This window comes from Melanotaenia boesemani, chromosome 12, assembly GCF_017639745.1.
Source record: "Melanotaenia boesemani isolate fMelBoe1 chromosome 12, fMelBoe1.pri, whole genome shotgun sequence".
Lineage (NCBI taxonomy): Eukaryota > Metazoa > Chordata > Actinopteri > Atheriniformes > Melanotaeniidae > Melanotaenia > Melanotaenia boesemani.
Genome location: NC_055693.1, coordinates 31,390,228 through 31,415,765, shown reverse-complemented (window position 1 = coordinate 31,415,765; position 25,538 = coordinate 31,390,228). Strand labels below are relative to the sequence as shown.

The 25,538-nt window shown below is 41.1% G+C and overlaps 1 protein-coding gene across 4 annotated transcripts in view; it reads left to right on the top strand.

Moving 5' to 3' along the window:
* The window catches only part of tns1b (tensin 1b), a 213,691-nt gene that overhangs the window by 37,791 nt on the left and 150,362 nt on the right, over positions 1-25,538 (top strand). Inside the window, exon 1 of one of the 4 annotated variants that reach the window (XM_042001199.1) lies at positions 7,712-7,969. The exons of the other annotated variants lie outside the window; for them this stretch is intronic. Within the exon in view, the coding sequence (XP_041857133.1) occupies positions 7,889-7,969 (81 nt within the window). The 5' untranslated portion in view covers positions 7,712-7,888. Of the gene's footprint in view, positions 1-7,711; positions 7,970-25,538 lie in introns of those variants that run through there. 4 annotated transcript variants of the gene reach the window in all.

The following is a 25,538-nucleotide window of genomic DNA, read 5'->3' as shown; positions in this document are numbered from 1 at the left end:
AATAGACAATGCTGCAAAAAATACGTTCCGAAATCAATCAAACAGCAACATCATCATACCAGTGACGCAGTTTTCCAAATAGTGCCAATAACTACATAACCCACTTGTCACACCTGAAGTGCTATAAGACAATTAAAATGAAATTATAATGAAAATCTGCTTAATTCCAAGTTTCTGTCAGCATTCAGTAGCCTGGTAGCTGAAGGAATAAAGGAGTTTGCATTTCTATTTGTTCTGCGAGTGGGTGTATAATAACGTCTACCAGAAGGCATCAGGAAAAATTCCCTCACCAGTACATGGTCAAGTTGGCTAATGCTGTTTGAGGCTTTCTGGGCTGCTCTGTTGCTCCAGAGAGAATTCAGATGTTCCTGCTCTATGATATTTTTTATGCAGCTACACATGTGACTGGAGCCCTTCTGGCTTGTTGACTGATCTTTCCTAACGACAGCTGGCCCGACCACCCTGAAGTGCTTCACACCACGTACCACAGCGGTGTAATTGTTGCCTCCATGGTGCAGCGTGTTCTGGCATCGGGCGTCCTGGTTCTTCCTCTCAGTGTCACACAGCAGAAAGAACAGAGGAAAAACGTGCACGCACATGTGAGTGCTCTAAAAAAAAAAGGGAGGGCGAGGGGTCTGTATTGTTTTCAACAGATGGGAGTTGCAGGGCTGGGAAAGGGTGTGTGCGCCTGTGTTTTTGTGTATGTGTGCATAGGGGGCCTGATGGAGTTTGTTTTTCCTCTTTTTGTCAACAAGTGAGTGGAGTGAACTCCCCCTTCATTTGGAAGGTTTTAGGACATCAGCCAAGCTGACCGAACACACCCATTAGTTGTTTACAAGCTAACGCTTTCCTTATCCATCAGTTCATCCACCACCTCTATCTGTCCATGAGCTTGTCTCTTTCCTAAAAGACCTTTTTTAAAAAAAAAAAAAAAAAAAAAATCTGTTTCTGCTTTGTCTTAACAGGCTGCACAGGTTTTATACCTCTGTATTGATTACACATCGACCTGGCACATATTAACCTAAAGGGTCTCAATGTCCTCTCTCATCTCTGGTTTATTAAGCCAGAGTAGTTAATGATAAAAAGTTACTTAAATAAGTCCTTCAGGACATCTGATTATCCTTGAAAATATGTAATTTTCCCTCTCTTGCCCCTCCACACTTACACATTCAGACACACATTTCATCTTTGCTATCCCTCTTAAGTGAAATAAAAAGCTGTAATAATGTGGATGCAGTTCATTCAGTGGCCATTTGGAGGTGCTGCAGCTACACATTGATGCATATAATTTCAAGTTGTTTATTTGTCACATGCACCTGCAAGATGGCAGTGAAATGCAGTCGTACATGCATCTGAAGCTGGGCACACCCACTTACCACAAGTAAAAAACAAAAACAACAAGGTAATAAACTAAAAAGACAATAACTATAATAAGCCACAGTACAATGCTATATATATATTCACACACACAATATTTACAATGTAAATAGTAATGCAAATTATAAACCTTGTTATAGTGCCATGAGTAAAAGTAAATTCAGCAGAAGGTAGGACACTGGCCAGTGTCACTACAGGGTAGAGTCACAGTTCTGACAGCCTGAGGGCAGAAGCTCCTCCTGACCCCTCCTTTACACCGGGTGCGTGTGCGCCACGTTATGGCTGCACCACGGTTTTGTTCCAACCTCCGTGGTGCGGCAGTCTATACCAGGAGTATGTCAGGTGTGGAGCACCCGTGAGTGCATTCCACCTAGTAGGATCCTCGAGATTACGAAGTCACAGGAGGAGGGGATAATCTTGTTATCCTCCACTTCCAGGATAAATGTTTTTGTCGTCTATGATGACCAAAAAAAAATCCCAAAAAACAGAGACCCCTGACCGGTTAAACACGTAATGTATTCACGGTTCAGCAGCACAAATCTGCACGGGGGCTTTTATTTTGAAAAATACCGGAAGCCTTAACACTGCTGTCGTGTATTTATTTAGTGGAGCGCCGCGACAATGCATTTCTGGGACGCTTCTGATACGTGCTGCGGTGCACCCAGTGGAAACCAAACCATTGACTAAAACAGCCGCAAATAGCAGTGGAGGCCGCGGCGCAGCTGTAACGTGGCGCACACGCACCCGGTGTAAAACAGGGGTGAGTCTCTCTGTGTTCGCCTTAATGAGCCTCAGGTGCCGGCCAGAACTTAACCACTCGAACAGACTGTTGTTAGGATGATGAGGGTCTCTCATGATGCTGTTCACTCTGGCTGTTTTTCTCCTCAGGAAAATGTCCTGTAGGATGGGGAGTGTTGTACCCATGGTATGTCCTTCTGACCTTAGTACCCTCTGCAGGGCCCTTCGGTCATGACCAGTACTGTTCTGTACTACTGGGTGATCTTACCAGTCAGAACACTCTCCACCACTCCAGTGTAGAACATCCTCATGATTTTCAGAGAGACTCTGAACTTCCTCAGTTGTCTGAGGTGAAAAAGGTGCTGCCTCGCCTTCTCCTGACTCTCCAGTCCAGGGTAGATCCTCGGTGATGTGCACACCCAGGTACTTGAAAGTACACAGCCTCTCCACCAAAGTCCCATTAATCCTCAGGGAGGTGTAGTTCCTCTGCTGTGTCCTCCTGTAGTCAGTAATCATCTCCTTAGTTTTGTCCAGGAGGCATCCTAACCAGATGCCCGAGCCACCTCATCCTGCTCCTCTTGATGTGGAGGAGCAGCGGCTCTACTCTGAGCCCCTACCGAATCATCGAGCTTCTCACCCTATCTCTAAGGGAGAGCCCGGCCACTCTGCAGAGAAAACTCATTTCGCCCGCTTGTATTCACGACCTTGTTCTTTCGGTCACTACCCACAGCTCGTGACCATAGGTGAGGGTGGGAATGTAGCTCGACCAGTAAATCGAGAACTTTGCCTTTTGGCTCAGCTCCCTCTTCACCACGACAGACTGATGCAGCGTCCGCATCACTGCAGATGCGGCACTGTTCCTCCTGTCGATCTCCTGCTCCATCCTTCCCTCACTCGTGAACAAGACCCCGAGATACGTGAACTCCTCCACTTGGGGCAGAACCCTATTGCAGACCCAAAGAGAGCACTCCACCCTTTTCCGGCTGAGGACCATGGTCTCGGATTTGGAGGTGCTGAGTCTCATCCCAGCCGCTTCACACTCGGCTGCAAATCGCTCCAGTGAGAGCTGAAGATCACGGCCCGATGAAGCCAACAAAATCAAAACATCCGCAAAGAGCAGAGACCCAATCCTGAGGCCACCAAACCGGATCCCCTCAACACCTTGGCTGCACCTAGAAATTCTATCCATAGAGTCCAACCCGCTCTGGAAACAATTCTGATTTACTGCCGGTAATGCAGACCAAGCTCTGACACCGGTCATACAGGGACTGGACAGCTCGTCCGGCACTCCATACTCCCAGAGTACCCCCACAGGAGTCCCCGGGGGACACGGTTGAATGCCTTCTCCAAGTCCACAAAGCACATGTAGACTGGTTGAGGAAAAACCTGTTCCACCTCCACCTGCCTGAAAAAATTTAGCAAACTCATATTTTTGTCTGTTTTTCAGCTGGTTGATGTGTTTTTTGTTGTTTGCACTCTGTCTTCTAACAGAAACCTGTGTGTGCGCACATATGTCTGTGTGTCTTCTCACTGCCGTGGACACAGAGAGCAGCCATGACATGCCGTCATGTAAATCAGATAAATACCATCAGACTGTTTACTGTTTGATTAAGGGACGAAATAAAAACCTGTTCTAGAGGAAATGTAAATTTAAATGACCATGTCAGATTAATTTCAAAGTACATACATGCGTGGTGACATCACTTCCTTTTGTGGAACACAGTGGTGCCTGTTAGCATTAGCTGCTAATATGAGTGCCCGTGGTCTTAGCGTTTGTTGCTAATGTGAGTTGTAATACACTGCAAAAGACTTTATAGATTAATCCATACTGGTGAATGAAGAGTGTGAGATTATCTCTGCATGAGAAGCTGATTTTGGATGGAGGCAACTCAGGAAACCAGTTGTGTGTGTGTGTGTGTATGCCAAGGTCTCGCCGAGCCTTGGTAAGTCACGCGAGAGTAGGGTCATGTTACTGGAAATGACATAAGAAATTGATATCCAAGTTTTATGAATTGATATTGTATTTTTTTTCCTTTGAATCAATTAAAATTGATAAATCAATTTTATTCATTTATTATTATTTTTTTTTAACCCCCAACCCTACTGTATACGAACGCTCATCATTGTTGTTATTGCAACCAACCACCACAGTGTCATCTGTGAACTGCACTATGGTGTTGGAGCTGTCCATGGCTACACAATAATGGGTATTCGGGGAAAAGAGCAGAGGATGCAGCCCTGGGGAGATACAGTGTTGAGGGTTTGGGGGCTAGAGGTTTACCTGCCCATCTGCACCACGTGAGTTCTGTTTGACAGGAAGTCCAGGATCCAGGCACAAAGGGGGAAGTTCAGCCCCAGGCTGAGCAGCTTGGAGCTTGGGCCCTTCGCTCTGGCAGCCTTGGACGGCCACTGCCGGGGTCAGCAGCTGCCGATCTTGGCCTACCGGGGCCTGTGCCCAGTGACAGTGGGGGGCTCTGGCTGGATCCTATGTCTGCCACCCTTGGGTGGGTCTGGAGCAGCCCGGGTGGTGTGTGGACGATGTCGCGCCATCTTTCACCATATTTTTGAGGAGTCTGATAGGAAGATAGGAGGATTTAACATTTCTGAAGCAGTGCTTGGTTTAAATGACTAAAAGGTTTGTAAAATAGAAATAATTAATCTCAAATGGGCACTTTTTGTGTTCTAACAAGGAATTGGAAGATTTCTGCAAGACTGCAACACAGAGGGTGATGCGACACTCAGCTGGGCAACCCTCTGATGTCATCTCATAACAAACTTTATGCTTTCAATTTGCTCATAAATATTTGGCATTTTTTCTTATGTTAGCATTTCTGTTAGCATTACATGTGTTTAAGTTGAAGTTTCACAGAGTTTTGCTAACTTGATGCTCTCTAAACTCTATTATTCTCTAACTATATTATAACTCTATTATAAACCAATTGTGTATGAAAGGAAGATGCTTTGTTACATTTTGTCCTGTGTTTTGGCCATATTTTATCACTAGGACACCAAGACAGCTGCTGTGGACAAAGAGGACAAAGGAACATGTACTGTGCTTCCAGAGATTGGACAACAGACCAACACACACACACACACACACACACACACACACACACACACACACCCACACACACACACACACACACACACACACAAACACACACACACACACACACGCACACACACTGTTTAGGCAAGTAGACATAACAAATCGGCCACTTGTCTAACTCTAGTACAGTACCAATGCTAGTACAGGGTTGGACCCCCTTTTTTCTTCAGAACTGCCTTAATTCTTGGTATCTTAAATTCAACAAGAGGTTTTGCTGCATATTGACATGACAGCATCACACAGTTGCTGCAGTTTTGTCGGATCCATCCATGATGAGAATCTCCCGTTCCACCACATCCCAAAGTTGCTCTACTGGACTGAGATCTGGTGACTGTTGGAGTCCAGTGAACTCACTGTCATGTTTTAGAAAGCAGGTGGAGATGATCTGAGCTTTCTGACATGGTGCATTATCCTGCTGGAAGTAGCATCAAAAGATGCTCCACTGTGGTCATAAAGGGATGGACATGGTCAGCAACGATACTCAGGTAGGCTGTGGTGGTTAAACCAGGACACGTTGGTACTAAGGGGACCAAAGTGGGAAAGATAATATGTCCCCCACACCATTACACCACCAGCAGTCCACCATCTGAACGTGGAGATGAAACAGAGACTCATCAGACCAGCAACGTTTCTCCATCTTCTATTGTCCAGTGTTGGTGAGTGTGTGTGAATTGTAGCCTCGGTTTCCTGTTCTTAGCTGACAGGAGGCACCCGGCCCATTCTCCTCTGACCTCTGATATCAACAAGACAGTTTAGTCCAGACAACTGCTGCTCACTGGATATTTTCTCTTCTTCAGACTATTCTCTGTAAACCCTAGAGATGGTTTTGTGTGAAAATCCCAGTAAATACTCAGACCAGGAACGATGACATGTTCAAAGTCACTTAAATCTCCTTTCTTCATCATTCTGATGCTCAGACTGATCTTCAGCAAGCTGTCGTCACCATGTCTACCTGGGGCTTTTACCATTTACCTTGAAGAGTGTCATCTTCTGGTAGATTGCATACGACAGCTTTGAATCTTCTGATATTATTGACTGAAAAAGAAGACTATAAAAAACACACACAAATATGAAGTTTCCTCATGACCTAAACATTCTGAAACAATGCGTAGTTTTAGGGCATGTGATGGACATTTATCATATCCTGTCTGGCAGGAATGGTCACAGTTTTCAGTTAAAGCCATAAAAAGGTGAAGACATTCAGCAATCCAGAAAAACAGACATAAGTTGCTCTGTGTGTTTGTAGACTCCTGCTCTGTGTTAAATAATGGGGATTAGGTTTGAATGTTTTCCTAATAACAATGTCTCCTTTAGTAAATTGTGTCTCTGTCGAGGAAGCTCGTAGGAAATACCAGAGGATAAATCCTCCGCACCATTTAGGGTGTATGTTGCATGTTTCTATGTGTAGATGGGTTTGTGTATTTGAACAGTGTGAGAAAGATGTAAAATAGGATGGGAGGATGGGGTAGGTGCTTTTTGGTGGATGTTTGGGTGTATACACATGAATTTAATAGTTTACATTACGTGTGTTTATGTCTTCTGGAAGTAGCGGATCTGAAAAAATGTGATTAGAAGCTTTTTCTGAAATAAACACCAAACTTGTTTGGACTGGTACTGCTCACAAGAACCATAATCTTATCTTTATAAGAAAACATATAATTTCTGGGGTCCTGGTTCAGGTTGTAAGGCATGAATTGGTTAATTGGAGTTAGTGCTAATGTCCATATAAGGATAGCTGCAAATTTGTGTGTGCATGTGTGTTTGTGTGCGCTCAGGCATATGTGTGTGTGAGAAAAAACCTGCACAAAAGGGATAGGGAGCGGTGCATGGGACTAACACGGTCATTGATGAGCAGTGAGAACTTAATGAAGCAGCGTTTACTTCCGACCCCCTGTGTGCTCTTTTTCTATGTACTGGTGACATTGGAGGTGGTCTGGGCTCTTTGAGGCCACTGCTTTATTTTAGAAAGAAATTGATTATTATGTTATAATTGAACATATTTATGATGGTCTTCCTGAGAATTAAACACAGAATCCTTTGAAACGGCAGCAGATTTTCATCACAAGGGCAAATACAAGCGGAGACTGTGTTTATGAAATATTAAAATGGTCTTAAGAAAGAAATATGCAGGGTGAAGCATGGAGGAAGGGGGCCACGGATGCTGCAGGGGGGACGAACAAGGAGAGGGTGGGATTGAGTAATGAATGAAAGAATGAAATTAAAAGTGGTGCGACTTAGAGAAGGCTAAGGAGGGAGGGAGACATGGGATGAGAAAAAAAGAGGAGGCGCAAAAGAGATGGATAATAAGTGGACTACCCCCTCCCCCCTTTGCTCTTGTGGAGAGGTAGGGGCAGCCTGACCCCCCACCTCCTCCCCCATTTAGAAAGAGAAAAAAAGGCTTTGTGAAACTTTCCCTGAGAGAGGGAAGGAGAGGCAGAGTGTGCACAGAGGAGAGGCAGTCAGGATCCAATTTAGAAGAGAGACAGAGGTGGAAAACACAAATCAGACAGTGAGGAGTGAGGGGGGAAAAGAAGAAGCCTGGGCTTTTGCATCCAAGAAAGTCATGGATTTGCAGTGTTTGGCAACTCTTCTCCTTCTGGGATTAGACTTGAGGAGGCTCACTGGTGTGTAGCAGCAGCAGCAGCATCCCTCCTGTCCGTCACCATGCCGTCCGTCTCCCTCAGCCTGCCCACAGCTCTGGCAGGACCTGCTCGCACCTGGGTCTGCCTGTCCTGCATGTTCTGGGTGAGAAAACTTTTAATCACACTTCTGTGTCATTGATAACCACTTTGCACAAGATTAAAAAGTTTGTGCATAACCTGAGCATGCAAATCTAATAACCTGCAAACTTACTGCAGCCATTGGTGTGACAGATGGAGAGAAACAGCTTGAGGTGACATAGTTTGTAGGATACAGGAAGCCTGATCAAATCAAGCTGGTCAGTGAGTCTGTTGGGTGGTCTGTCGGGGGTTGGGTGGAGGGCTGGGACCCCGACTGTGTGGGGCCATGGCATGGTGACACATTTAAATGAGGTGGATATCATGAAGGAGAACAGGACGGTGTGCACATGTTTAATATTTTTTGCAGTTCCATGTGGCTTGAATCAAATTCCAGCCCACCTCTCTTCCCTTTTCTCTTGTCTTTCTCACCCTTCCTCACTCCCTCACCCCCTCTGTGTCCCGCTTTCACTCTAGGTGGTTGGGACACTCAGCTATTTTTTGCTTTCTCCTGTATAATTCAATCTTCCGCGCATTCCCGCTCACAGTGAGTGGTTGTTTGTGTGGACTTGTGTGCCCTCGGAACTGTGGTGTGGTCAGTAACAAACTCATTTTGTGTTCGTACGTTGACATTAAGTGTGTTTTGACTTGAGTCTTGACATTCTGTCTTTGAAATGTTGAGCAGTTTTCCCTAATTTGTGCTAATATAGAAGAACATTCCTGTCTCAGATTTACAAAGTTGCATGCTGCTCTTCACGTTTTTGGGCTGAATGGAAGATGAAAGAGGAGACAAGCTGAATAGACCATTGAGATCCATCCTTCCCCATTCGGCAGTGGTCCTGTGGGACATGACTGCACACCACTGGCAGAGCTGCAGCTCTCGGCAAGGGGACTGGATAATCTTACTGAGCTCTTCATCAGTTAATTACCATTCTTTCTTTTGAGGAGAGGGAGGCGAGGTGAAAAGGGGGTGGTGGGGGAGTCGTAAAAGAATCTCAAAGCCCCCCAGCTAAGCTCTGGGTCACTGATTGACTGCATCAGAGCACAGTATGACAAAGCGAGCTCACTTAAGGGGGCGGGGTTGAATCTTAGCCTCTGTGTTAATATCAGATCTTTCTTTGCTGCTAAAACCTTTAATTTGGGCACACCTTGTTCCTCATGGACAAGAGTTTGGGTGAAGCAGATCGCATGGCTTGCCTTGAGCAATGTCTCAGAGTCCGGTTGCTTCTTAGCCCTTTCATTTGTGTTATCATAGCTGATGACCAGTCTTCAAGCTCTTTGTCTTTGCACTTATCCTTTTTATTTACAACTATGTGTGGCACTTTTTAGGTTGATAACTCTGTAGTCCATTTCACAGTGGACAAAAGAAACCACTTCATAGTCACAACTAGCTTTATATTTTTGATGGGTAAAAAGTACAGTCTGTATTTACTTTTTGAGTTGAACAACTCTGCAGCAGGCACCGGTATTATTGGCTCCAGCTTCAGTAAGCAGTGATAGCAACATTACACCCAGGGGAATACTGGAAATTTTGCTCGATAGTCACCTCTCTAACTCTTTGACCCCTACACAGTGAGCAGGGACTTTGCAAATTGTAGCTGAGACAGAAGGAAATGCATCATACAGTACAATGCAAAATTCTTGATTCCCCCTCATTTCTTGGTGTATTGCCAAGAAAATGGGAATAAGGTGCAGCAGTTTAATGAAACATGCAAACGTAATTGATTTTTAAAATTTTTTAACAAGCTTTAAAGTGAATATTTGGTCTGAGCAGTTTCATTCTTCACCACAGTCTGACCCTCTAGACAAGCTTTCTGTCATTTCTGAAAGTAGTCTCCAGGATTAGTTCTCCAGACTTCTTGAAGGACTTTCCAAAGTTTATCTTGGGATGTTTCTGCCTTTTGTTCTGTTCTAGATGATCCCACACTGCTTCAGTGATGCTGAGATGTGGGCTCTGGGGAGGATCCATCCCTCCATTAGACCTGTTACCACTGATCTTCAGTCCAGTTCTTGTGTCATGTAACATACCTCAGATTTTTCTCCCTGTTTCCCTTCCTTAAAAATAGCTTCTTAACAGCCACCCTTCCATGGAGACCATATCTGATGAGGCTTCAGTGAACAATAGGTGGATGAACTGAAGGTCCAGACGCTTCTCTTATACCCTGCATATTTTTTTCCTAATATTTAACAAAGTCACTTTCAGATACTGTTCATCCGCTGTAAATACTTTTTTAGACCTGCTACTTCTTCATTTGTCCTCTGCTTGTCCAGTTTCTTCAGAATGTGTAGGGCAGTGCTACGCACCATATGTCAATAAATTGTTGATTCTTTCTTTAATTTGTGTCAAACTTTGCTATATTTGATATTTTTCCAATAAATGTTTCTTTGCAACAGGCTACTATTAGCAAAGTGCTGGAAATGAATTCTTTGCTAAGATTTCTGTTATGCGTAGGCTTGTTCATCCTGTTAGGTTGGTGCCTTTTTCTGAATAGGCCAGTGCTGTGGCTTGATAAAGAAAAAAGAAAGACACAAGAAATCTATTAAAAATATGTGAAAACTCAGAAAATGTCCAAAGAAAAGCTTTGAAAGCCTTTTATAACTACTTTAAAAGATTCCATAAAAGTTTGGCCCCTCTGAAGGACATTAGAAAGAAATGAGGAGCAGCTCAAGGTTTGGTACATTGCTGTTGATATTCAATATTGTTGGCACATAACTTGGACAAGGCCAAAATGCTTCTCTAACAGGGAGTATCACACAGAGTATTCACCTAAAGTTCACCTAGAGTTATAGCTCTTTCCCGTAAGTAAGGGCTAACACTACAGCCATCACCCTTCTCTGTTAGAAGATGAATATTTCAGGTCTTTCAACATTATAAAAGAAAAAATACTTGGACTGTGTTTCACCTGTTTTATCATATTTTGCCTTTTAGCTCTGAATACAGTGGTATTAAAGAGATTATCTTAAACATATTAAAGAGATTATCTTGGGACAGCTTGGAAAATAAGCGCTGCTGCAGATGCCCTTGAGCTTTTGAAGAGAAAGATGGAAGAGGAGTTAGGAAGAGACAGTGATTCATCTTCAAGAGCTAGACAGAATCTGTACTTTGACCTGGACTGAGGGGGGAAGGCTTTCTCTCGTCAGAGTGGGACTTGAAGGATGGAGGAAATGGACAGAAGATGCTTTGGGAAAAAAAAGGAAAGAATAAACATTGATTGTGCAAGAAGCCCTGGAAGAAAACCTTCGGAAGAGTGCTGCCCCGCCGCCATACACTGAATAATTAATGACTGCCAAAAAGGGTTTTACGGATATTTTATCAGGTTTCTCAGAGAGAAGCAGAAAACAAACCAAACGCCATCCGCCAGCCCACTGCCAACAGGAGCTTTAAAGGACTTGCTAATCTTTTTGACATTCAAGAATAGCAGGTTATTAATACTTTGGCTTTTTATAGGATGCTTGCCAGGTCATTGCAGAGGTGTTGGAGAGGTGGTCAGTCGTCTCTGATGAAGTAAGACGACTCTTTTATGGCCTTAAATAGTCTTCTTTTAAACTGTTGTCTGGGTTGAAAAAGAAGCTCATCATGATTATCAACAGGCATTAATCCTCATTAGGTCCATGGAGGTTCAGAGTTGGGTCTCATTAGGTTTGCTCTTGGAAATCAGGTCATATTAGCTCAGTAAACTTCAGTTTTCTTGACTTTAAAATAGAGAAACCCCAGACCTGTTCTTACTTTTTCTACTTGGCTTGGATGTTCACGTACTTTAATATCAGCAGGAGTCTTTTCTTTATCCATTCCTGAAATTAAAAGGTCTTTTTCGCTCCCTCTGGAATAAGGTGGAATCTCCTCCAAGCCTAATTATCTCTAAATTTAGCTCTTATTTGAGATAAATGTTCCACATGTGGGTCAGAGTTAAAATATCAGTCACTCTAACATCTGGGTTTGCACTGACCCATTGTTTTGCCTCGGTAATTCCTTTACCATGCAGTTTCTTGATGCTGCCTCAGTTATTGCCACATGTTTTTTGCAACTTCATTTATTTTGTTTTCATCAGTATGCTGGTCTTTGCGTGGACTCTCTCTCTCTCTCTCTCTCTCTCTCTCTCTCTCCAAGGTCTTTTGAAATATCTTTAGCCACAAAAAAGGAAGTTTAACCCTTTGCTCTACCCCCACCCCTTCTTTTGGTTATCAAACAGACCTCTAACTTTATGCACATGCTTCACTGGGCACATTGGTCTTAACCTTTCCATGAGCTTCAGGTGTTCACTGATCTTGAATTTGACTGAGTTTTGGTTTCCCTGTTTTTTCCGGACTTTTAAACTACAGTCACATTAATTAAATTTTTATTTGTGATGTTTTTCCAAACTCCTACTTTAGTCCAGGTGAAATAACTGAATGGTATGTTGTGCACTCTTGGTATGCACAGATGTTTCATGAAAACAGCCAAAGGTCACATGTTTTGTGTAATGTCTGCACCTGCTTACCTGTTATTTCTCTCATGTTAGTCAGGGATTAGTGTTGGAACACAATTCTTCTCCCAAACCCATAACTGCTCTCGAGCTTCCTCTGCTCTGACATCTGGCAATACTGTTTCATCTCTGTGATATCAGATATGCTGATCTTCAAACCAGAAAGTGGAGTACTTGTTTGGTCAATCTATCCATCACTCATTTGTCCCATCCTTCAAGGCTCTGGGTGGATCTTCTAGATAATGATCTTGCAGCACTCAAAGCCAACACAAAATTTTCTTCACTTCTCTCTGGGTCACTGCTGCGCTTAAACATATTGTGGACTGAACGCAGCAGAATCACATACTGAAAATTGATCAGTACAATGACCTTATATTTAGAGAAATACTTTAGACTTTTGAGAACAAGTCAAGCCAAAGATTAACACATAAGAGGTGGAACAGCATGGTCACAGTGTGAGATGATGTTTAAGCCTGGCAGTAATTAAGATTAGAAAGCTAGCAGGAAACTCATTGTGGGGTCTGGGCCACCTCAACACCAGAGGACCAGACACAGCAAAACACTTTTGTAATTATAAAAAACCTGGGATGTTTGTAGTGTGGCAATTTTAATGACAGCAAATTATGATGTATTTCAATTTGAAGGATTTAAAGTTTTTCCTCCTCCACTGTCGCTCTGTGCATGCTCAGGATGGAGGATTGAATCAAAGAGATAATTCACAGCAATCCTTTGGTTTCCTTTTTTTAATTAATTTTTTATATGAGCACAGTTATTGTAAACTGGACTATTGTGGGTCATGTAATTGATTTATTGGACTATAACTGTGCTGCAATGAATTGGTTTGAATTGGACTCTAGTTTTTAGATGCTCTATTGGGTTTCCTCGAGCTCAAAATAAACAATGCAAGGTGACAGTAACAATTATTTTCCATATAGGGGTTTGTTTCCTGTCTTTGGCAGGCAAGTAGGATTAGCATTTGTCTCCTTTTCTTAATCTCTTTGTTTGCTTTTTGGTTTATACCAGCATGGGTGTGATCAGTAGAAGAGCTTCCAGGGTTCTGGTCTGGATTAAATTTCCTACTCTTTACAGGGAATGTGTGATAGAAGCTAGACTAAAATGGCTGATTAGTTTTGCGATGTGCCATTGACAGCTACACATGCCCTTACCATAACACTTACTCCACCATCTTTGAGAACCAATATTTTTTTTAATCATGGACCCCTAAAGATTTATTTTGCTTTTCTTAGAATAAACTTGTTTATTGTTACTACTGTGCACGTCAAAGCTAAAGTGTTGATCAAAAGCAATAATCTTGGCTTGAGCTGAACTAGATCTGCTCTATCCCTGCTCAGGGAGTGAGCTTATTAGGCTTTCAGGGAGGATTTAAAACAAGACAAAAGATCAAATTGTTGGGAGACAAAATTATTATTTTAATTTGATTAATTCTGCATTATAAAATCAACCCAAAATTTTCTAAACAGATTTAGTTTTAAATCCCAGATTAAATTGTAATGCTTCAAGTCAGTTAATACAGTCCAGAACATTCCTCGCATGTACTTATAGGGTAAAATTTTTAAGCATCTTCAGTGCCAGAACAGCATTAAGCAGCCAAGCTAAACTTCTGTAAAGTATATTTTTGCAAGGCAGTGTTTTCACACAGCAACAGAGGACAAAACATATTTAATGCCAAGAAACAAGTCACTTTATTAAGTCTGATGCCAGAGCTCGTGCATGCACACATTTGTGTGTGAGAACAATCACGATTAAGTACTTATCGAAGATGAAGATTAAGAGTTGAAAGCTCTCTCCTTAACACCAGCATTTATTTCTTCACTTTGCCAGCTGTACAGTCTGGCTTGTTTGTGGAAGTGGAGCTCTTCATGGCACGATGTCTCCAGTCTATAAGTCAACGGATCTCCACCAGGCGAGAACTCATCAAAGCCACGAGAACTTCAAACTCTGAACGACATCTGAGACCTCCTGTGGCTTCTCATGCAATCAAGTGTGAAACCAAACAATGCTCATTGCTGCTGGTGCTGACAGCATCCTGCTGCGCTGCCTTTACATGCATCTGTAGTGCAAAGAGATTTGCAGTCTTCTAATTGTTTTCATTTTTACCCCGTGAGTTGACTTGATTTCCAGTGATGTCAAAAGTAATATGTTGCATTTTATTTTACTTTTCATTGTATTTAGTGTTTTAGGCAGCAGTCCTGAAAAGATTTTTATCCAGTTGGGAATAACAGAAGAAGCACTCTTCAGGAAATGAGATTTAATCACATGAACAAAATCCCCCAAAACATGTCGTCCCCGTGTTGCCTTGAAAAAAATTTGGAATCATGGTTGTAGTCTCATCCATTTTGTCCAAGATGCTGTGCTGCTGCCAACCCAGCATGACATGGAGCACAGGCTGTTTTCCTTTATTTTGCTCTTGCTAGGCTTTGGCTGGTTTTGATTGAATCTTTTATCCTTTTGAATCTAAAACTTTTTATCTGGAGCTTGTAGCTGTCTGTGTTCAACATGTATCATTTATTTTCATAAGCTGCCAAATCACAGTACTGTGAGAGAAGGTTCAGAGCTTTGTTTTCTTAAAACACAAAGTTTATCTGAGGCAGTTTAGCATTTTTTTTCTGTAAAAACAAATGGAAGAGAAGTTTAATATCCTGCTTAATATGTTTTTTTTTTTTTGTTTAGTTTTTTTGGTAAGGTTTTAGAACATGCCTGAATTCAGGCCAGGAAATTATAAAGTCACTGTGTTGTTTTGAAAGTGCAAGTCAGTTTAAGGTAATACAAACAAAATGAGAAGACAGATAACATTGAAAGAAAGATTTTTAGGAAATCTATAAGAAAAAGCAAGTGGGGCGTATCAACTGGGTGAAGAAAAATGCGTCTCCTGCTGCTCTTGGTTGTCTGAAGTTCAAGGATGTTGTTTCCTACATTGTCAGTTCTATGAATCCAGTTCTTTGTCTCCATCATTTCGGAAAGGTGTGGCGCTCCAACACTCGTTTCATTTGCTGACATGACGGTGGATGCCACGACAGAGTCTCCTTATGAACTCACATATTTTTTTTGGTTTGTTTGTTTTCCTGCGGGGTAGGTTTAAACCTGGGGGGCGGTGGCCTTTCTGTGTGGAATTTGCATGTTCTCCCTGTGTATGCGTGTCCAAAGACATGCATGTTAGGTTAATTGGCCACTCTAAATTTTCCCTAGAAGCGAGTGTGTTTGAATGTCCCCATCCCTGCGATGGACTGGTGACCTGTCCAGGTTGTACCTGCCTCTCACCTGTCAATGCTGGGATAGGCTCCAGCTTACCTGCGACCCATAATGGACAAAGTGGTAAAGATAATGAATAAATGAATGAATGTTTTTCTGTGTATGGGCCATTCAGATATTTCCAAACCTTTTCATCCAAATTCCCCTTGTGGAAAAACTTGCAGAAGACTGTTGCAGAAAAACATCTCAAACCTCAAAATTGTGCATTAAATGCTACATAAATTGATTAAAAAATGGCATTTTACACCAAGTCTATTAGAAATTATGTGTGCTTGGTTGGACAGCTAATGGCTGGGTAATACTTCAGCAAAGATATAAAAAGTACCTGTTTGTGCTTTTTGTTGCGTCTCATTCATTAAATGATGTCATAGTTGGTATTTTGTCATTGAGTCACAGCTGATGAGAAGCAGTTACTGTTATGTCACTGAGGTGAGACAGATGTCACAATATTCCTTCCATTGTTTACAAAGTTTTATCCTAATTTTTTCGGCTCTGATTGCACAACTTTGAAAGTAATACATACATGCTGACAAGTGTAGCATCCACATTTACGTACCTTTGTAAACACAGGATTGCATGTGTGACGTCTTCTTCTGCACACGCAGGGCGCTTCAGGGCCGTAGACAGTTCATGCTGAAGTGTGACATTTAGAAGATAATGAGAATAATAATGCAAAAAAAAAATAAATAAAAGGATTTCTGCAAAACAATTGGATTTGGGCATTAAGACCAGCAGTGTGAATGTAGTCCTTAAGATATGCAAATGAATCCAAACAACAGCAGCAATGAGCAATGGGTCAACATCTGTAAAATTTAATCAACAAACCAAAATTCAACAAAAGTAATTTCTACAGATTGTGATGCTATAGTGCTGATGTGTAGAACAGCTGACCATTAAGGAGAGGTAAATAAAATACTTGAAAAGTACCAAAGTCTGTCTGGACAGTCAAACCACTGAGTGTTACCCGAACGCTGATGGTCTGTGAAAGGGTTTTTTTTTCCCTCTTCTGGATGACTGAGTCATTTCCTCCTTGGGATCCACCTCACTGAGATGAAATGCATGTAGAAAGCCGAGTCAGAGGGACTGAGGCGGGGGGCAGGAGGGGAGGAAGACAGGCTGGAATGCCTGGGGTGCATTTTTCCCCCTAAATGTAAAGCAGGTGACTTTTCATTGTAAGAACATTTGGTTAGTGGGAACCAGAGAACAGAAGGGAGGAAGGAAAAGCAAAAAAAGAGAAAGGAGTTTAAGAAGAAAGTCTCTCCTGGCATTTAGCTGTAATTGTAGCTCGTTGCACTTGTTCTGTAGGAGGCCATTTACAATTAGAGACTTCCTACTGGAGCTGTTGAATGTATTTTAACTGGCCTTTAGGGACAAGCTGGTTAATTACTGTTGAGTCATGTCTTTTTTTCTTTTGTTCCCAGTTTCCTCTTAACTTAAAATTTTCCTCAAATGCAGCCAAATTGAAATATAAAGATTTTCCAGAGGTATAGGGATGAGGAACGTGTTGAGTATTACTAACTGTTATGAAGATATAATGCTTGTGTTTATTTTTCTTTACTGGTCAGTGCGTATGTATGTGTATGTTTACATTGAATATGCCTGTAGTATGTGTATATAGAATTTAAATCTTTACATTGTTATGTAACTAATAATATCAGGTTAGCTTCTAGACAGGCCTAAATCAGGAGGTTATCATGTTTATTTATTATTTAAGGAGAAGGGGTTGGAGTTCATAAGTTATACTTCTTCTCACTCCCTTTCCAATATGTATTTGTATTTCTTATATTTGTATGTTGATTTTGATTTTTTTTTTGTTTTATTTAGCTTTTTATGCTTATTCGAAATAACTTGATCAAGAGCTATCTGAAAATGGATGAGCTATATCTGAGAATATTTTACTAGCTACTCAGCCCATTAAATTATTAACAACTTGCTGGCACTCTGTGAAAAAGAAAAAAAAATGGTCTCATTTAGGGCTGGGCAATTAATCGAATTTTAATCACAATTACGATCTGGGTTTTCAACGATCATAACAATGAGATGGTCGGATTATTTGCTCCTTCTCAGTTTCCTCTTGTGCTGTTTTCAGTTGCAAATCGAGCGCCACTTGCAGCGCTCTGCTGCAGACTCCTCCCACAGCCCCAACCGCTTTGTTTTTATTCAACGCGAGTTGCAAGTGCCTCTCAAGTTATGGGCTGGAGACACGGGAGGTGACATCGCTCCTTTTTTCATTAATTTTCTATGGAACTTGCGCGATGAGGCGGAAACCACTGCCCTCCACCAGCCAAAGGATAGGCGACATCACTGCATGTCGTTGCACTTGTTCATGTAGACGTGAACACGTGGTCTTGTGACGTGACACGAGAGAATAGAAAAATGTTCCATTTTGTGAGTCGCAACTATATAATCCACCAGCTCCCAGAGACACAAAGCGATAACAAACTTTATAAACAAACATAACTTTTTTTCTCACCAAAGACCGGTACTCAATTAACACAGTGAACAACTCGGGATTTAAGAAACTCATCAACACTTTGGACGGTATCACTTGCCATCTCGTCACCATGTTAGTGGAGTGTCTCTCCCTGGTCTGTATGATGAGTGTGATGAGGGTGTTGTGAAGGACGTGGCTGCAGTCCAATGTTTCGCCACCGCTAAGGACCTGTGCTCAAGCCGCACCATAGAGCCGTATATGACGTGGATTTTAACGTGAAAACAAAATGTCTTCAAATCATTTTTTTCAGATCACACCGGGCAAAACATAGCTGCTGGTCTGAGACAAACAATAGTGGGCAACCTGGGTGGAAAGAAACTAGTCTGTATTACGACAGACTACTTTTCAAATGACACGCTGAATGATCTGCTGAACCAAGCTGAAGCATCAAAACGGTACTTGGTCAGACTGGTAACCAATAAGTCACTGGTAACTATAAATAAGATGCAGATATCTTACAGTAGGATAATGTAGGAATAGCAAGCAGGACATTTTCTCCTAAGTGCCTTGATAGACTCTTGAATTTTTCCAAAAGGCACCAAAATAGCTTTTATATCATTAAAAATCCTGAAACCGATCAAACAAAGGTTGATTATGTTGTTTAAACAGAAGAAACCAGGCACTGAGAGTATCCTCATTAGTACCTTTCTCTACAATCAAACATGGGGTGGCAGTATCATTATATGGGGATTTTTGTCTGTTTAACTAACCAGGACAGAAGGAAAGATGAATGTAGAAAAACCTAGATATTTCTGAGTGAAAACCTTTTCCAGAGTTTTATAGATCAGTGGCTGAACTAAATGTTTACAACTGCACATTAACAAAGAACAAAAAAGCAAATATGGCCTTAGGAAAACTTGGAAATACGTGTCTTCAATCCAAATTTTAATCCAGTAGTGGCTTATGCAGCTGCATTTGAGGGAATGAATGTGGTAAGGAATTTCCCTCACAGCTGAGGTAGATATTTTCAACTTGTAGGAAAAGTGAAGGGGGTATTAGTGAAATAGATTTTGATCCAGTAGACGTGATAGTGAAAGAACTGGACCTTTCCGTAACGCTGTGCTACTCCCATTAATACAACTTACATTTTACTGCTAACACATGGCAAAATGTGGTTTTGTTATACTAACATACTATACTTGAGATTTTATTTTTGGCTTTACCAATATAGATGGAGGATTTGCTCTATTATGGACACCCAAACAACTCCTGTTAGTCACATAATGACACAAGTAAAAATTTTAGAGAGTTTTAGAGAAGCTGAATGGACAGAAGCAAAGGAAGAGATGCCTGGGATTAAGAGCTGGTGTAGGGAAGTCTTGGCTAGACGAGGGCAGGGTGTAGAGGAAAGGGGTCAGACGATGGGAAAGGGGAGAAAGGTCAAAGGTCAGCTGTCCTTTGATAGGTCCTGATTGGCAGAGTAACATGTGAGTCAAAAGGGGGAACATTTCAAGATGAAGCAGGACCAGACGGTCTTGAAAAGTCTTCAATCATTTGAAATGAGTGTTAGTTACAGACTCATTGAGTCTGTGAGTGTTAGTCACAGATGGAGGCATGAGGTGATTCCCCGGAACATTTAGTTAAAATGTCTACCCGTGCATATGGTGGCCCATATGAGAGGCGGCGGCGTGCTAACAGTCTGATTAACCCAGTTGACTGGAGAGGTCCCGTTTAGTCTTCTGGTCCTATAAGAAAGAACAATGGCGTCTGATTGGTGGAGGGGGGTGATTATGAAGCGCTGCCCTGTGTGTATATTTTCTCTGACTTGCTCCAGACGGCAGTAAATCGCTATGACATGAAGGGGGTTGAACCCACTGCTGGTGTCTGTTTTACCTGTTAGAGGCTGCTTCCTCTGTCATTTTGTCTAGTTTCAACTTTCAGTTAAAAGCTTTACAGTATTTATTTTTAGGATCTCTGATGTTAGTCCATCTGAAAAAGAAGAAAATGTGTTTTCTTTTTATTAACATTTGACCAGAATAGAGTCTGTGATTTGTACACAGATATCTAATCAGCCAATCATACAGCAGAAAATGAGTGTTTTTACTCTTCAGTGTTAGCTTCATATGTGTAACTTACATTTACATTATACATACATTTACATACTTTACATAAACGTGTTGGGTGGCTAGAATTACAGAGAATGGTCTAAAAAGGAGAAAATATCCCATGAGAGGCAGTTGTCTGGAGCAAAATGTCATGTTGATCTTTTAAAAGAACACTTAGAGGTTCAGATATTTCAATGATTATTTCAAGGATTTCAAGGATTGGCTAAGAAAGCAAATTAATACATTAAAAAATTTAACAGCTGGCAAAAGTAGACTTATTTTCACATAGTTGTGTATTTTAAACCCCCTACAGATCAGAGCCCCAGACATTAGTCCAAGCTCATACATGCATGTTCCAGCTTGCTCCAAACGCCGGTATCACAGCACTAGCTTTAGCTTCCTGTTTAGCATCTGCTGCTCACATGCTTAGCAACACTGTCAAAATGTTTTTTACAATTAAACAGAAACTCACATAGACTGAAAAAGATGGTCATAACTTTATTTTTCCCACTTCCACAACTTTTCTATCATCAGACCAAAAGTCCAGCTTCAACTTTTCAAGTTGAAGCTGAGTCGGGTTGTTGGCTCTCTTTCATCAGTAGCACACAGCTGTTTTTGAGATATTTGCTGAATTCAGCTTGATCTACATTTCATCCTCAGTGAATGACAAATTAATGACGAGAGCCAGATTACTCATAGTCAGCATCAATGTGTGAGATCCTCTGTGAAAGGTGATCATTCTCACGGTTGCTCAGATTAAATTTAAACTAAACTCTTTAGTTAAACATCAAACAAATGTTTATGCAGTTATTTTACACACCTGATTCATCACTTTCTTAGCAGTTCCATGAAATGGAAGTTATAAGTGATTAAGTTTTTTGGTTTTACCCGTTTGACCATTCAACTGAGCTGATTCAGTGAAAGTTAGAAGTAACTGTAATAGTTTGTAATAAACACACAATATTTAAATAATCTATTAAATCTGCAAATGCTTTTCAAAAGATGGAAGCATACTTTTTGTTTGGGTTTATATAATGTGTGTGTGTGTCTTGTGGCTGCATAATTAAATTGAGCGTGAAGACCAGAGTGTGCACACAGACAAACGTGCTTCCATGTATAGATGAGGTAATGCATGAGGTGCTGGAAATGAATGCCAGCGTGATCAGAGGTGAAATCATTGTGTGTGTGTGTAAATACGTCTCTGCATGAGTCATGCGCTCGAAGCAGTCCAGGGAATAGTTCAGACTTCTAAAGTTGAGGAGAAAAACAGCCTCTTGGTTACGTTATTCATCCAGAATGTCTGTTGCCAAGCAGAGTCTGGAAGGGTTTATCTCCATACTATAACATTACCTTACTGAGGCTGGAGCTGTTTGCAGTTTAGAACTCAATTATAAGACAAACAGTATTGTCTGAAATTTAAGGATCAGCATTTTACAATTTTTCTTTTGAAATAATGATTTACTTCTTGATTTTGTTTAACTTCTGTCTTTTAAAAACATAAATTATGATTTTTCTGCCTATACACAAATATATCATGTCTGTTTTGCATTATATATATATATATATATATATATATGCAAAATGTATGTACATTTTCCAATAAAACTCAACTATATTTATAAAGCACATTTAAACAACCCCAGTGGACCAAAATGCACTTAGCTCAACTCTCCTATTTACCAGAATGAGTTAGAAAGATTTGTCCAGCTCTTTCGCTCAACCAAGTACTGAATAAGTTGTCTGAATGTAAGGTGCTTTGGATAAATAACAATAGAATAGAATAGAATAAAAGTACACAGAATAAAATCAATCGAAACAAATTTGAGCATTAAAGCAAGAAGCATAGAAATTCCAGCTTGTTATGCTGCAACCATCGATGAAGTCTGTGTGATATCTGGTCTACGGTCTGTGATGCCTTTCTGCATTTGTGTTGTTATGTTTTCTCTCTTTGCTTTGGCAGATTTAGGCCCAGCGTTCTGGTAAACCTGAAGAAGCTGACATGTTGCTGTCTTTTGTGTCTATAAAATGTTTTTAATGTATTCAGCAGCAGTTTTACTTCAGCATGGGTCACGTTTTGTTTCTTTTTGGTTTATAGTGTATAAAACATATTTTATTTATTTTTTTCTAAGACAGTGTCAAAAGTTAGTTGATGAAATTTTGTTAAATTTGGGAGTCTGCCTTCCAAAGCCAAACTGGAAGCTGTTTTCATAAGAGAAGGGCTTGATAGCCAAAGGCTCTGTCTTCTATTGTACTGTTAGAGACTCTTGGACCCACAATTAAACCTGCAGTCTGAGAGTGAAGTGCTTTGTTGGAAATATATGGAACTATGATATAATTGATATAAAATGGAGCCTGATCATAAACAGCTTTATATGTGAGCAGGTGAATTTTAAATTCTATCCTAGATTTAAGAGGGAGCCAATGAAGAGAAGCTAAAACTGGAGAAATATGATGTCTCCTACAAGTTCTCATTAGAACCCTTGCTGCAGAATTTTGGATCAGCTGCAGACTTTTCAGGGCGAATTTGGCACAGTCCATTAATAAAAAACGGGATGGGGTCTAAAATATGTTGACGGTTTAGATGAAGCTATTATTTTGGTTAACTCGGAGAGCTGTGCAGGACAGAAACGGTACAATAATAAATCAGGTTCTACAGACGTCTCTAAAGCTGCTGCAGATGAGACATCATCAGTAGTGGGAAGGATATCATGGATTTTCTCTCTAATAGAAACAACTTTGTTTATGAAGAAACTCATGAAGCCATCACAACTTTTTTTATTGAAGTTAGTTTTACAATGGGGGGGGGGGGGGGGGGGGGGGGCTAACAAGCTGTGCTTCTTCTCTCTCCTTTTCCAATATATTAACCGTTTTCTTTTTTGTGTTTTTTATTATTATTATTTTTTGCTTCCATAAATTCATTCTGTATTATGTTGTGCAAAGAATTTGTTTAATAGTAATGGGAAGTCTAGTATAATCTGCATATTCAGAATAAAAAGAAAAATGAATGACTGAATGAAAAAACTAAGAGTTAAAGGAATTCTTGGCTCAACAGCACCATGGCTCTTAGACTGGCTACAGTGCTGAAGGGAAACCTGGGGTTGTTCTTGTTCCCTTTATCAATGATGAATAATAATCTGTTCTAGGCTTACGCAGGGCTTTTTTAAATACTATCACACTGGCTGCCACACCTCCTCCTCGGCCTGTAGTTCTAGGAACATGAAAATGGAAACAGTTAGGTGGAGGAGATTCATTCATACTAACATGATTCTCCTGCTGCAGCCAGGTTTCTGTAAGACAAAATAAATCAATATGATGATCACCAATCATTCGGTGAAGCTATTATTTTGTTAGTAAGTTAGTCAATGTTAGGTCACTGACTAACAGAGACTTAAACAAAACAGATTAATATTCAGCAAACCACATTTAATGGTTTCATTTTTTGTTCGGTTAAATTTATTTGATTTTATGAGTTTTTCATGATTTACTCCACATGTACTTTTTGGTTTATTTATTCTGGGTATGAGGGGGGCAGACACAGTCATTATGGGTTTTTGGGTGGGTGGTGGCAGGTTGGAGACTGCAGAGAAGCGTGTAAGACTACAACTCTGTCTCAACCCTGAGTTGTCATGGGCTCAAATTACTAATAAAATTGTCCATATTTCAGATATGAGAGCTGCTCCATCCAAAGTGGGATGAATGGTGTCTCTCCTTATAAGACCAGGTTTTCCCCAGAAAGTTCTCCAGTTATCTTAAAAGCCCACTTTGTTTCCTGGACACCACCTGGACAACCAGCGGTTGAAGGATGACATGCAGAAAAACATGTGATGGACTGCTGATCTGGCCTGCCTATCAGCTGTTAGTCGCAGAGTCCTACCGCAACCCTGCAATAGCATGTAGAGCTAAGGTTGGATATTTCTTAGCACTGGCCTTTGTGAACGTAAATGTCCATAATATTTACTCTAGACTTTTATTTTTTTGAGATTTGCATCTAGTTTCCTTTTGAGAGCTCAGCTGGTGTGATTGTTTATGAACGTTGAGGGCTCCAGACAAACTTTTAGCATAGGTGCACTGGTGTACCTATCAAAAATTTAGGTGCACCCCAACTTTTACAATATCGCTCTCAGTAGCTCATTTTAATACATTTTATTGATTGTCTTTTGATCATTACACATAGACTGGTTATTTAAATTATTGTGAACAATAATGAGGTTTAGACAAATGTTTTGTCTTCATTTGAAGCATGAATGTTAAGTCGATGAATAAAAAAAGTTCTAGCTTCACTGAACTAAACATTTCAAACTTAGAAATGGCTCGGGAGGCTGTGCTGCTTCTGGCAAATTTCACTCCTCTGGATTCACATTTAATGTTTTTCAAAATGATCTAATTGAACTTGAATTTGGCTTTATTACATAGCGTGTTTTTGGCTGCTCAAACAGCCAGAAACATCCATGGAGTTTTTCTTCTGTGGGGGTCACATTCATTTATTTTGATCTAGTTTTCTAAACAGCGGCAAGTTACAACAGAAGTCATTTCAGGTTCCTTTTCCTCTAGAACATGATAATACCATCTTCTTTTGACGTGATTTACATGAGGCTGGTCATAGCTGCTCTCTGTGCTGAGTCCCACCCTGATGTCACATGCCAGCACGTGCACACAGGTGCACTTCCATCAGCAGACAGAGCACATGCGTCAGAAAACACGCCAATCAGCTGAAAATCAGGCAGGTAAAGATAGAAACACTCGCGGTCCAGTGAGGAGCAGCCGGAGTATTTCTGCTGCTCCGGTGTTACACCTAGAAGGTCATGTCCACCACGGGAACACGCACAGCCGAACAAGTTCAATCTACCATCATTGTAGGATTTTCTGAGTATCTTCCAAAGCTGCGTAGCGTTGGATTTCTTAATTTTTGAAATAATCTTCTAGCCCATGCGGAACTTGGGGGGAGACCTGAGCTGGGTCGGTGCAGACGGGGAGCTGCAGAGGTTCAACTCACCCAGCTTTACTGCTTCATGTTGCTCAAGCACAGTGAAAAACTCCTAAATTAATGAGGATAATGGAGTTCCACCATATTCCACACTTCACAATTGATTCCAGCTTCCGTGATTCTCGTCTGTGTACAGCTGTGGATCACTGCTGATCAGAGTGAAGACCCACCTCCTTCTTTTAGCATTTCATCACGGTGTTCTCTGAGCTCAGGTAAACACGGAATACTTACAGATATTCAGAGAGATGATTGAAGTTCTTCACATAGACCTGATAAGTGTTAGGTGCACCGGTGCAACCAAGAAAAAAAAGTTTTGGTCGGACTCTAGAGCCCTGACGTTG